The sequence below is a fragment of the Ranitomeya variabilis genome, chromosome 4, assembly GCF_051348905.1.
Source record: "Ranitomeya variabilis isolate aRanVar5 chromosome 4, aRanVar5.hap1, whole genome shotgun sequence".
NCBI lineage: Eukaryota > Metazoa > Chordata > Amphibia > Anura > Dendrobatidae > Ranitomeya > Ranitomeya variabilis.
In genome coordinates this window covers 760,662,480-760,676,537 of record NC_135235.1, presented here as the reverse complement: position 1 = coordinate 760,676,537, position 14,058 = coordinate 760,662,480, and the positions used below count along the sequence as shown (strand labels likewise).

Here is a 14,058-nt window from a genome sequence, read left to right as displayed (position 1 = left end):
GGCGGTACTATGAGAACACTATACTGTGTGTGGGGGTATGGCGGTACTGTGAGAACATTATACTTTGTGTGGGGGCATGGAGGTACTGTAGGAACATTATACTGTGTGTGGGGGTATGGCGGTACTGTAGGAACATTATACTGTGTGTGGGGGTATGCAGGTACTGTAGGAACATTATACTGTGTGTGAGGGTATGGCGGTACTATGAGAAATTTATACTGTGTGTGGGGGTATGGCGGTACTATGAGAACATTATACTGTGTGTGGGGGTATGGCGGTACTATGAGAACATTATACTGTGTGTGGGGGTATGGCGGTACTATGAGAACATTATACTGTGTGTGGGGGTATGGCGGTACTATGAGAACATTATACTGTGTGTGGGGGTATGGCCGTACTATGAGAACATTATACTGTGTGTGGGGGTATGGCGGTACTATGAGAAGTTTATACTGTGTGTGGGGGTATGGTGGTACTATGAGAACATTATACTGTGTGTGGGGGCATGGTGGTACTATGAGAACATTGTACTGTGTGTGGGGGTATGGCGGTACTATGAGAACATTATACTGTGTGTGGGGGTATGGCGTCACTATGAGAAGTTTATACTGTGTGTGGGGGTATGGAGGTACTGTAGGAACATTATACTGTGTGTGGGGGTATGGCGGTACTGTAGGAACATTATACTGTGTGTGGGGGTATGCAGGTACTGTAGGAACATTATACTGTGTGTGAGGGTAAGGCGGAACTGTAGGGACATTATACTGTGTGTGGGGGTATGGAGGTACTATGAGAACATTATACTGTGTGTGGGGGTATAGCGGTACTATGAGAACATTATACTGTGTATGGGGGTATGGCGGTACTATGAGAACATTATACTGTGTGTGGGGGTATGGAGGTACTGTGAGAACATTATACTGTTTGGTGGGATGGAGGTACTGTAGGAACATTATACTGTGTGTGGGGGTATGGCGGTACTATGAGAACATTATACTGTGTGTGGGGGTATGGCAGTACTGTAGGAACATTATACTGTGTGGGGGGGTATGGCGGTACTGTAGGAACATTATACTGTGTGTGGGGGTATGGCGGTACTATGAGAACACTATACTGTGTGTGGGGGTATGGCGGTACTGTGAGAACATTATACTTTGTGTGGGGGTATGGCGGTACTATGAGAAGTTTATACTGTGTGTGGGGGCATGGAGGTACTGTAGGAACATTATACTGTGTGTGGGGGTATGCAGGTACTGTAGGAACATTATACTGTGTGTGAGGGTATGGCGGTACTATGAGAACATTATACTGTGTGGGGGTATGGCGGTACTATGAGAAATTTATACTGTGTGTGGGGGTATGGCGGTACTATGAGAACATTATACTGTGTGTGGGGGTATGGCGGTACTATGAGAACATTATACTGTGTGTGGGGGTATGGCGGTACTATGAGAAGTTTATACTGTGTGTGGGGGTATGGCGGTACTATGAGAACATTATACTGTGTGTGGGGGTATGGCGGTACTATGAGAACATTATACTGTGTGTGGGGGTATGGCGGTACTATGAGAACATTATACTGTCTGGGGGTATGGCGGTAGTGTGAAAATCCCTTTGTTACGAGAGATGCCAGTACTGTGGAAACATTATACTGTGTGAGCGCCATCATATATATTACATAAGGGGTGTAAAAAGGAGAGTCATAAAAAAGCCTCCTCGGGGCTGTGCTGCATTTGTACAGACTGCTATCTGCCGTCCAGACGGGACCATGTGACACCAATGGGAAGAGGGAGGTTTCCGGAGGGAAGAGTCTAGAGGGTGCACCTGGTCAGGAGACCTTGATGGCGCAGTTACTGATATTATAAAGGCCAGAGCCCCAAAGGCAGAACAGATTTGGCGCCAACAAAGGAAAGGGGTGCGGGGAAGAATCTGAGGTACCAGCTCCTGGTAAAGTGCCCGAGGCAGCTGGGTGTGGGGCAGAACCTGCTTACAGGGCATAATGGGGGCATTACACTGTGTGGGGCCAAGAAAGGGGCCCTGTACTAGGAGAACACTCCGCTCCTCACTTCCTGTCCTCCATAGTTGGCTCGTATGTATCTATTACAGGAAACAGGACAACAACGTTATGGTTCTTATAAAGGGGCAACAACAACCCCAAAAGAGTCTCCTCCGTGCAGAAGGGGTTAATGTCCCCGGCTGCGCTCAGTACTGGGGAATCTCCACATACCTCCACCTGCAGAGCCGCACTCCACAGATATGGCTGCTCTGTGCGCACAGGACCTGTGATGAGGTCACAGGGGAGGAGTCAGGGGTCACGTGATCCGCAGTGAAGACGCTACATGGAGACTTCTCCTCAGTGACATTCCCGCCATTATTCGCCCTCACTACTGGCACAATCACCTCGCGCCGCCTTTTCTACACAATGTTCTGTGTGGAATGTAACGTGTGATTTCTCTGGAGACAAATAGACCCAGTGGTGTAACTACAAAGTGAGGGGCCCCGATGCGAACTTTCAAATGCCCCCCCCCCCCCGCTCCAAAATATTTCCCACCGAAATTCACATTTTCCCTATTCATTTCGTACACTATAGTTTTGTTGCTTTTTTGCATAGTCTGACCTAATACTGCCCTGTAATCGCTGAGAAAAATAATTTTAAGAAGTCCCTATACTAATTAGGGTGATGTCTTCGGAAGTGCAGACTCTGGGCGTTCATGTCCTCCCTCGCTCTAAGGCCGGCGTCACACTAGCGAGTTTTACGGACGTATGAGCGCATAAACTACGTCCATAAAATTCACATTACACACGGCCCAATGATTCCCTATGGCCCAGCTCCTATCTGCCGTATATTACGCATCTGTAATATACGGTCTTGTACGGCCGTAGAAAATCGCAGCATGCTGCGTTTGTCACCGTATTGCGCAAAAAAATCGCCAATGAAAGTCTATGGGGCGAGAAAAATACGGATTACACACGGACCAGCAGTGTGACTTGCGAGAAATATGCAGCGGTGTTAGTGAAAAGCCGGTAATTCAATTGCCGGCTTTTCAATTCTCCTTCCCAAACCCGACATGATATGAGACATCATTACATACAGTAAACCATCTCATATCCCTTTTTTTTGCATATTCCACACTACTAATGTTAGTAGTGTGTATGTGCAAAATTTGGGTGCTGTAGCTGCTAAAATAAAGGGTTAAATGGCGGAAAAAATTGGCGTGGGCTCCCGCGCAATTTTCTCCGCCAGAGTGGTAAAGCCAGTGACTGAGGGCAGATATTAATAGCCAGGAGAGGGTCCATGGTTATTGCCCCCCCCCCCCCCCGTGGCTAAAAACATCTGCCCCCAGCCACCCCAGAAAAGGCACATCTGGAAGATGCGCCTATTCTGGCACTTGGCCACTCTCTTCCCACTCCCGTGTAGTGGTGGGATATGGGGTAATGAAGGGTTAATGTCACCTTGCTATTGTAAGGTGAAATTAAGCCAGGTTAATAATGGAGAGGCATCAATTATGACACCTATCCCTTATTAATCCAATTGTTGGAAAGGGTTAAAAAAAACACACGCATTATTACAAAGTACTTTAATGAAATAAACAAACAGGTTGTTTTAGTATTTTATTGTTCTCTCAATCCATCCGGAACACCCTCGCTTGGCAAAATAATAAACACACAATATACATATCCTCTGATGAACTGTCACGTCCCATGAGGTAATCCATCTGAAGGGGTTAAATCATTTTACAGCCAGGAGCTTCGCTAAAGCACTCGCTCGTGGCTGTAAAAACCCCGGGTGCTGAAAGGAAAGCTGGGTGATCTGTACTTACATTGAGTTGCGGTGAGGCGCCCTCTGCTGGATGAACTCATATGAACTCGAGCGTGGGAACTTTTCCAAGGCTCCAGTTCATGAAGACATCCACCAGAGGGCGCCTCACCGTGACTCAATGTAAGTACAGATCACTCAGCTTTCCTTCATTCCCTGGGGGTTACAGGCACAAGCGAGTGCATTAGCGCAGCTCCTGGCTGTAAAATGATTTAACCCCTTCAGATGGATTACCTCGTGGGACGTGACAGTTCATCAGAGGGTATGTATCTTGTGGGTTTATTATTTTGCCAAGCGAGGGTGTTCCGGATGGATTGAGAGAGCAATAAAATACTAAAACAACCTGTTTATTTCATTAAAGTACTTTGTAATAATGCGTGTGTGTGTTTTTTAACCCTTTCAGACAATTGGATTAATAATGGATAGGTGTCATAATTGACGCCTCTCCATTATTAACCTGGCTTAATGTCACCTTACAATATCAAGGTGGCATTAACCCTTCATTACCCCATATCCCACCGCTACACGGGAGTGGGAAGAGAGAGGCCAAGTGCCAGAATTGGCGCATCTTCCAGATGTGCCTTTTCTGGGGTGGCTGGGGGCAGATGTTTTTAGCCACGGGGGGGGGGGGGGCAATAACCATGGACCCTCCCCTGGCTACTAATATCTGCCCTCAGTCACTGGCTTTACCACTCTGGCGGAGAAAATTACGCGGGAGCCCACGCCAATTTTTTCCGCCATTTAACCCTTTATTTTAGCAGCTACAGCACCCAAATTTTGCACATACACACTACTAACATTAGTAGTGTGGGATATGCAAAAAAAAAAGGTTATGAGATGGTTTACTGTATGTAATCATGTCTCATATCCTGTCGGGTTTGGGAAGCAGAAATGAAAAGCCGGCAATTGAATTACCGGCTTTTCACATATATCGCGCTGAATTAAATATAAATACAGAATATATATGCCATACGGATTACATACGGAGGATGCCTTGCGCAAAATACGCTGACACACCCTGCCTACGGATGACATACGGACCACTATTTTGGGGACATTTCTGCGTATTACGGCCGTAAAAAAACGGACCGTATTTTTATACGCTAAGTGTGAGGCCGGCCTAATTCCAAGTGCACTCCCGGCGTTTGAAATCTGTGTGCTGTTTCTTCCTGGTATGATGCTGCAGTGCGTCATTTCCAGACCAGTGCAGTGTGGGGGTGTTTTGGGTGTACTGGTCAGCTCCGGAGCATACGCACTGCACATTCTGACGCTGGCGAGTACACCTAATACTCCCCCACAGCCGTGTACCATTCTTCCCGACACGGATATTTACAGCCCGTACACACGTGGCTTCCCTCAGTGAACCCCGTACACACACGGCTCTGCATCGTACACCTTGTACACGCGGCTCCGCTCCTTACACCCGCGGATCTGCTCCGTACACCTCATACACACGCGGATCCACTCCGTATACCTCACACAGCTCCGCTCCATACACACACTGCTCCGCTCCATACACACGCGGCTCCGCTTCGTACACTCCATACACACGGCTCCGCTCCGTACACATGCGGCTCTGCACACCTCCTACACAAGCGGCTCCGCTCCATACACCTCGTAAACACGCAGCACCACTCCATACACCTCATACATACACGACTCCGCTCACCTCTTTCACACTCACCTCAGCTTTGTACACCTCGTACACACCTGACTCCGCTCCCTATACCACGTACACATTGCTCCACTACACACATACACGGCTCCGCTCTGTACACCTCCGGCTCTGCTACATCCACACTATAAACCCCTCCTGATCCCACGCAAACTTCCCCTCATTCAGCACCATGACAATCAGCACAGCAGAGTCCTGCATACAATTAATTGAGACATCAGTAGGTTGTGTTTTTGAATATCCATATTAAATCAGGAGCCCCATATAATCCTGCATAAAGGTTAATAATGGCCCCATAAGATGCTCCGTAGACACATTTGCCCCATATAGTGCTGCAGAAACATTGATTATGGCCCCATAAGATGCTCCATAGAGACATTTGCCCCATATAGTGCTGCACAAACGTTATGGCCCCATAAGATGCTCCATAGAGACATTTGCCCCATATAGTGCTGCACAAACGTTATGGCCCCATACAGACACTTGCCCCATTATAGTGCTGCACAAACGTTGTGGCCCCATAAGATGCTCTATACAGATGCTTGCCCCATATAGTGCTGCACAAATGTTATGGCCCCATAGATGCTCCATACAGACACTTGCCCCATATAATGCTGCACAAATGTTATGGCCCCATAGATGCTCCATACAGGCACTTGCCCCATATAATGCTGCACAAGCATTATGGCCCCATAGATGCTCCATACAGACACTTGCCCCATTATAGTGCTGCACAAGTGTTATGGCCCCATTGATGCTCCATATAGACACTGGCCCCATATAGTGCTGCACAAATGTTATGGCCCCATAGATGCTCCATACAGGCACTTGCCCCATATAATGCTGCACAAGCGTTATGGCCCCATAGATGCTCCATATAGACACTGGCCCCATATAGTGCTGCACAAACGTTGATTATATGGCCCCATAAGATGCTCCATACAGACACATGCCCCATATAGTGCTGCACAAACGTTATGGCCCCATAAGATGCTCCATACAGGCACTTGCCCCATTTGCTGTTGCTGCGATAAAAAAAAAAACACATACTCACCCCTCCGTCGCTTAGGCCCCCAGCACTTTCAATATTCACCGCTCCTCGTTCCAGCCGCCGCTGGCCGCTCCATCTTCCGCCTCCTCCGCACTGACGCTCAGGCAGAGGCGCGCGCTAACTACGTCACCGTGCCCTCTGACCTCAGCATCACTGCAGAAGACGGAGCGGCGGCTGGAACGAGGAGAGGTGAATATCGCGCAGCGCTCCCCTCCCCGTTATACTTACCTGGCACGGTGCAGTCCCTGGTTTCCCAACGCTGCTGCTTCCTGTACTGAGTGGTCACTGTTACCGCTCTTTACAGTAATGAATATGCGGCTCCACCCCTATGGGAGGTGGAGCCGCATATTCATTACTGTAATGAGCGGTACCATGTGACCGCTCAGTACAGGAAGAAGCTGGGGCGCCGGGCAGCCAGGGACCTGCAGGGACCGCGCCAGGAGTAGGTGAGTGTAAATAGACAGCCCCCGCTCCCTGGCCCTGAAAACCCCTGGATACGCCACTGGGCGGGCCCCTAAGCACTCCGGGCCCGGTTGCAACTGCAACCCCTGCGACCGCGGTTGTTACGCCCCTGAATAGACCCCACACATGAGGGAATTATTACCAGTTACCGGACGTCTAGTATATGGCAGCTTTTGATTGTGCTATCAACTCCACACTAGGAGCTAAAATGCCGAAATCTCGCTTATTTACCCCCTTCCAGTGTCCGGCTAAGGGTCATATACGGCCATGCACCTCTCCAGTTGCTGTGGGGGTTTGGTAATAGGATGGAGGGCGGCGTCCATGCTTGGACTTAATAATAATAATAATAATAATAATCTTTATTTTTATATAGCGCTAACATATTACACAGCGCTTTACACTTCAGAGAGATTAATAAAATCACAGCTCCTCTTCCCTATCCTTTACCCCTTACACCTGACTTGTTTAGCCAATTACCTGTAGATAAATGGTTTTACAGACTTAACGTGAGAGGGGCATATAACCTTATACGTATCGCCATGGTGACGGATGGAAGACCGCACATAATACACCTGAGGGGCAGATTGAACATTTGATGCTGCCATTCGGGGTAACCAATGCTCCGGCAGTCTTTGAAAATGTCATTAATTATATTTTTCTCACTGATTGGTAGATTTGTGGTAATTTTCCTGGATGATATATTGAGTTACTCACGTTCTCTGGAGGAGCATGGTGAGCATGTCAGACAGCTGGAGAGGGAAAAACATTACCTAGCAATACGTTTTTGACATTTCGAATAGAGCTCCATTATTAAAAAATGTCCTAGCACCAAGAAAGATAAAAAAGAAGATGGAAGATTCACTAAAAGTGGCGTCTTCCGAATAAAGTCATTACATGCGATCTGACAAATTGTCTATGTTGTCATATGATCTGCCATGGTCTCTCTGAATTCACCCTTATTTCTACAGGTGACATTCTCCCTATGAAAAGTCCCATGTCATGTTCCACCTGTTCTGTCATCTATGTGATTATATGCTAATGTCAGAATGTATATGTGGGAAGGACGACCCAACCCCCCACAAAAGGCTGAACTCGCACCGTCCCAAGATCCAGTAGGGTTTTCTCACACATGGGCTTTCACACCACTGCACCATCAAACACAATAAAGATGACAAACAGCGGAAAATATTCCCCACAGACGAGATTCCCCCACAGGCTCAGAATCGCACTGGACAACTACATCGGAGAGAAATCTTGTGGATTTATAAACTAAACACCTTACAGCAAATGGACTCAGCGAAATCACAGATGTACTTTTGTGACCAACTTTCTGATTTCATAAACTGCATTATTTATTATAACAGTTTATTGTCATATTCATAATACATTTTATTGGTCTGTGCATTGGGGATCTTAATTATGTTAATATTTTTACCATACTTCTAATACTTTCATAAATGTCATTGTCATATTTATCACTCTTATTTATAATACAGTTTTCATACATTTCTACTATAATAACACAGAGTTTATTTATATCACATCGGGTAACTATTCTTTTCCTATCCCGATATTTACTATATTATACACTGCACACTTGTCACCAATTCCTGTGTGTGTAGTTTAGTGATGGGCGAGGACTAAAATGCTCGGGTGCTCGTTGCTCGGGTCGATCAAATTGGAATACTCAGGTACTCGACCCGAGCAACGAGCCCAATGTAAGTCTATGGGAAACCCGAGTATTTATACCGCGATCCCCTCGGGGGTCATTTTAGCGTCTAAAAATGTCAGAAATCGATGAGAACACTGCTCAAATGACACAAGAACATCATGGAGAAGACCCCTGGAAAGATTTCTGACTCCTCGGTCACAGCTGTGACCAATGTTGTCAGAGTGTGATGCCATTTTTACAGGCATAGAATAAAACATACAAAAACAAAACAAAATGGATTTTCCAGGGAAATATAACGAGGAACATCCTTTCCATGGTAATAATTTGTATGTAAGGCAAAATAAAGTACCCAAAACAAAAATGTTCCTCCAACTCTTGGACTATGGTCACATGTAGCGTTTTTGATGCGTTTTTCAACTTTAACATTGCTTTCAACTAATACAAATGCATTCACTGGGAAATGTAATTGTAACATGTAACAACCCTAGTTGGCCATGTGGTGTGTGACACATCATCAGACACATGTTTCATTTATGAAGGAGGGACTCTAAAAGTCACAAAGCCTTTTTTTACAGGATCATCAGGCGGCATTAATATTCTTAAAGGGCCATTATTATACAGTGTGTCTCCTATACTGTTATTGCCTATACAGTGAGTGGATGGGCTGCAAACAATTACATCGCACCCCAATACCCCTTTCACGAGACGTACAGAAGGGACTCCTGAAAAAATGTTCCCATTATAAGAAAGTGGGTCTCCCATAGTGTTTGCCTATGGATTGAATGCAAGGCCTGCCTTTCCTCAAAGTTACACGCACCCAAATAACCCTTGGAACAGACATCCTGGATGGCCACATGAAACCAAAGTTCCCTTATTTTTCATTTTGTACTGCCATACTGTTAGCCTATTCATTGAATGCAAGGCCTGCCCTGCACCAAAGTTACACGCACCCCAATAACACTTGAAACAGACGTCCTGGATGACCACATGAAACCAAAGTTCCCATTATCCTTATTTTTTTTACTCCCATACAGTTTGCCCATGAAGTGAATGCAAGGCCTGCCCTGCACCAAAGTAACACAGTAAGCCTTTGAGCCCACATACTGGATGGCCACAGAAAAACCAAGTTCACATTTTTCAATTGGTACTGCCATACTGTTAGCCTACGCATTGAATGCAAGGCCTGCCCTGCACCAAAGTTACACACACCCCAATAACCCTTTGAACAGACATCCTGGATGGCCACATGAAACCAAAGCTCCCATTATTTTTTGTATAAATCAAGTTTATTGAAGCAAATAAACAATACAGACAATAGTACAATGCTGAAACAATTGTTAAACACAGCGGGTTACAGCCCGTAGAACATATGAAAAGAGAGAGTCTCAGCAGGTATTAAATGTAGTTGGCCACTGCCAACGATAACACTTTCAAAATAGTAATGATAATCTTCACAGTTGAAATTAGTAAGCAGCATCAAAGGCAATCAAACATTACTAGCTATGTTAATCCTTTGTATTAGTGTATAATGACACTAGATATAAAAAGCAAGCAAAAGTAGAGAAGATTAAAGAGACGGAAAGAGGAGGAAAGAAGAAGAAGAAGAGAAAAAAAAAAAAAAAAAAAAAAGGGGGAGAGGGGAGGGGGGGGGGGGAGGAAAGCGGGTGAAGGTAAGAGGGCACACTGTGTGAAGAGTGCGACACTCCTCCCGGACCAATCCTAGACCCCACGTAGAGGAGAGAAAAACAATAAGTCATCAACATTGGCTCCAGGCCGCCACAGCAAGTCAGAGGACATGGGTCACCGCCGCTACACTATAGTTCCCAAATCGGCAACAGATATGAATTAGGACATGGACAACCATGCATCCAGTTCCGGGGTCTCCCTGAATACAATCCATGAAGCCCAAGTATTAAAAAATTTTGTCGAGTCCCCTATGGATTCACTTACCAACTGTTCCATTCTGTAAATGTTGTTAAGCTCTGCAACAAAGTCAGAGCCTGAGGGGTAACGATCTTGTTTCCAGAATCTAGAGATCAAATTCCTGGCAGCCGTAAGAAGATGTCTAAGAAGACTCCTTTTAAAACCAGATATCGACATGTCACACAGAGACAAGAGGGCCAGCTCCACTGTGGGTTGTATTTTGCGAAAGGCTAATTTGTTATGGAGATCAAAAACCAACATCCAAAATTTCTTTATGGGTGGGCATTCCCACCAGATATGGACATAAGTCCCTTTTTCTGATGAGCATCTCCAACAAGTATCCGGTATCACCGGAAACATGGTGTGAGCCTGGCAGGGGCATCTATACCACCTCGACAGAACCTTGTAACTCCTCTCCTGTGATACGGCCGACAGCGAAGTCCTAAAGGTGAACAGCAAGACCTTATCCCTTTCCTCTTGGGATAATGAAATCCCCAAATCACTCTCCCATCTTGAGAAAAATGTTGGGAAGTCATGTGTCGGAGTCTGACTCTCCTGGAAAAGATTATATAAAAGGGACACCTTACGAGACGGGGGCTCCTCCGCGAGACAAATTTTCTCGAAAGGGGTTAATACCCCCATGGACTTGTTGAGTTTAAATGATGTGCCTATGAAGCTCTTTAGTTGTTCGTAGAAGAACCAAGAGCCCTCAGGAGGTTCCCCCCCCCGATATATCTCCCGTAGGGACTTAATACCTGTCTGGTTTATGAAGTCAAATATAATGGGTTTTGAGGCTCTGTTTTTACTCAGGAAATTTTCCCTACGGAGACCTGCAGGGAAGTGAGGGTTGTCGTAGATTGGGGTTAGTGGACCCGGGGCTGAAGAAGTTATAGTATTTCTGCCACTCTGTCGAATAAGTAGAAGCATGTTTCTAGTCATGAACGGAAGGTTCGACCTCGTCCGCCCCCCCCCCTGTGTTCCACAACATCGTCTGAGGATCCCCGCCAATGAGATCTCCCTCCAAGCCCACCCATTTCTTGCTGTTGCTGCTATGATATAGATCTAATATGCAAGAACCTATTGAGGCACGACTATATACTAGGAAGTCTGGTAGGCCAATTCCCCCCCTCCTCTTGGACCTGCTTAATACAAAGTGAGATATTCTGGATCTGGCATGGGACCAGACCAGTCGGATGACCGCTTTCTTGAGTCGTGAAAAAAAGGACGCAGGAAGATATAATGGGATTGTCTGGAAGTAATATAAAAGGCGAGGCAACAAGTCCATTTTAATTATATTAACTCTACCAAACCAAGACAATTGTAATTTATGCCACTTCTCTAAGTCCAGCTCCGCTTTTTGCAACGCCTTTTTGAAATTTGCATCGTACAATTCAGATGTTTTGGCCGTTATTCTAATCCCCAGATATGGAAGTGAATCAAAGCGCCAGCCGAACGGGAAAGAGGCTCGCAGCCTACTCACCTCAGATGGTGGTAAGGATATATTTAATGCCATGGATTTATGGGAATTAATTTTAAAATTGCTGAGATGGCCAAATTTCGATAATTCTAGTATAATATTGGGTAGGCTAGTTATGGGGGAGGTAACATATAAGAGGATATCATCGGCAAAAAGCGCCAACTTGTGTTCCTCTGAACTTAATTTAACTCCTCCTATGGAGGGGTTATTGCGTATGGCGGTTGCCAGGTATTCCATTGACAGGATATATAGAAGAGGGGAAAGCGGGCACCCCTGCCTCGTGCCATTTCGTATCTCGAACGCATCCGAAAGGGTACCATTCACCTTCACCTGGGCATTAGGGGAGGTATACAGGGCCTTTATTCTGTGCATCATATTATCTCCCAGACCAATCCCCGCCAGAGCCCGGAACAAAAACTCCCAGTGCACCCTGTCGAAGGCCTTCTCAGCATCAATCGACAGGATACACATGGGGTCGCCTTCCTCCCGTCCCGCCCTTTCTATTAAAGAGATGGTCCTAATGGTGTTGTCGCGCGCCTCCCTACCCGGGACAAAACCCACCTGGTCTTGGTTTATCACGTGTGGGAGGAGAGGGCTCAATCTATTTGCAATCATCTTCGCGTAGATTTTAATGTCTAAATTTATAAGAGATATTGGACGGTAATTATTACGTAGCGAGGGGTCTTTATCTGGTTTTGGTATGACCGTGATATGAGCGGCCAAAGCCTGAGGGGGAAATGAATCACCCGAGGAAACCGAATTACACACTTCAAGAAAAATCGGGCTCAATAATGAGGAGAATGATTTATAGAAACCAGCTGAGAACCCGTCTGGACCTGGGCTTTTCCCTTGTTTCAGACTTTTGATAGTTTCCAAGACCTCCTCCAGCGTGAACTCCCCCTCTAGGCCCCGAATCCTGTCCTCCGGTATAAGGGGTATATTGTTTTGATGTAAATACGTATTAATTTTGTTATGGAGAGCGGATGTGGACAGATCTTTGTAGTGGCCATCTATGTTGTATAAGTCTTTGTAGTAGTCACAGAAGCTCGAGATGATGTCTCTAGTACTATGTAACTTTTCCCCTTTCCCATTTTTAATGAAAGGGATAAAAGTATTTGGGCCCCGTGGGTTGATGTATCTAGCCAAGATCTTGCCACTTTTGTTTCCAAATTGGTAGAAGCGATTTCGGAGCCTTTCTCTGAGGTAGCGTGATTTTTGGTCCAGTAAGGCGAGCAACTTCTGTCTGGTTGTGGACAAGTGTACGAATGTAACCTCATTAAGATCTTTTTTGTGTTGTGTTTCTAGTTTATGAATTTGGTCTGAGAGTTTAATTATTTCTGCGACCCTCTCCCTCTTCAAACGTGCACCGTGTGAAATAAGAGTTCCCCGTATCACGCTTTTCAAGGCCTCCCACTTCATTGGAGAAGATGTGGTGTCCCCCCCATGGTCTGCTACGAAATTGGATATCGTCTTTTCTACATCGGTTTTGCATTGTGCATCCTGGAGTAAGTTCTCATTCAGGCGCCACGAAAAGCCCGATTTTGTATTAGAATGGAATAGAATTGATAAAAATATCGGGGCGTGGTCCGACCACAAAATCGAACCTATCTCTGCTTCCATTGGGAGATCCAGCAGGTTGTGTGATATAAAAAAGTAGTCAATTCTGCTGTAGGTGTTATGCACTTGTGAGAAAAAACTGTAATCCCTTGTACCCGGGTGAAGTACCCTCCATATGTCAACTAATCTCATGTCGCGCATTTGTTTCCTAATTCGAGCAATTGAAGAAAGCGAATATGAAGTCTTACCCGAAGAGACGTCTACCACCGGGTTCATGGGGATGTTGAAATCGCCCCCCAGTATCACAGGAGAGGAGCCAGCAAATTCCCCGAGTCGCCTTCCACACTCCGCATTGAAGCTCTGCTGACCTTGATTCGGAAAATAGACATTAGCTAAGACCAATTGACGTGTATCACAGAAAATT

General features: G+C 45.9%; 1 protein-coding gene across 1 annotated transcript in view; it reads right to left on the bottom strand.

Annotated features, from left to right (window-relative positions):
* LOC143768279 (uncharacterized) overlaps positions 1–13,826 on the bottom strand; it is a 43,008-nt gene extending 29,182 nt beyond the window's left edge. The window contains exons 1-2 of the mRNA XM_077256973.1: positions 12,395–13,826; positions 2,228–2,280 (exon numbers count right to left, since the gene is read on the bottom strand). Of these exons, the coding sequence (XP_077113088.1) occupies positions 2,228–2,280; positions 12,395–13,826 (1,485 nt within the window). The remainder of the gene's footprint in view (positions 1–2,227; positions 2,281–12,394) is intronic.
* Positions 13,827–14,058: the final 232 nt, after the last annotated feature.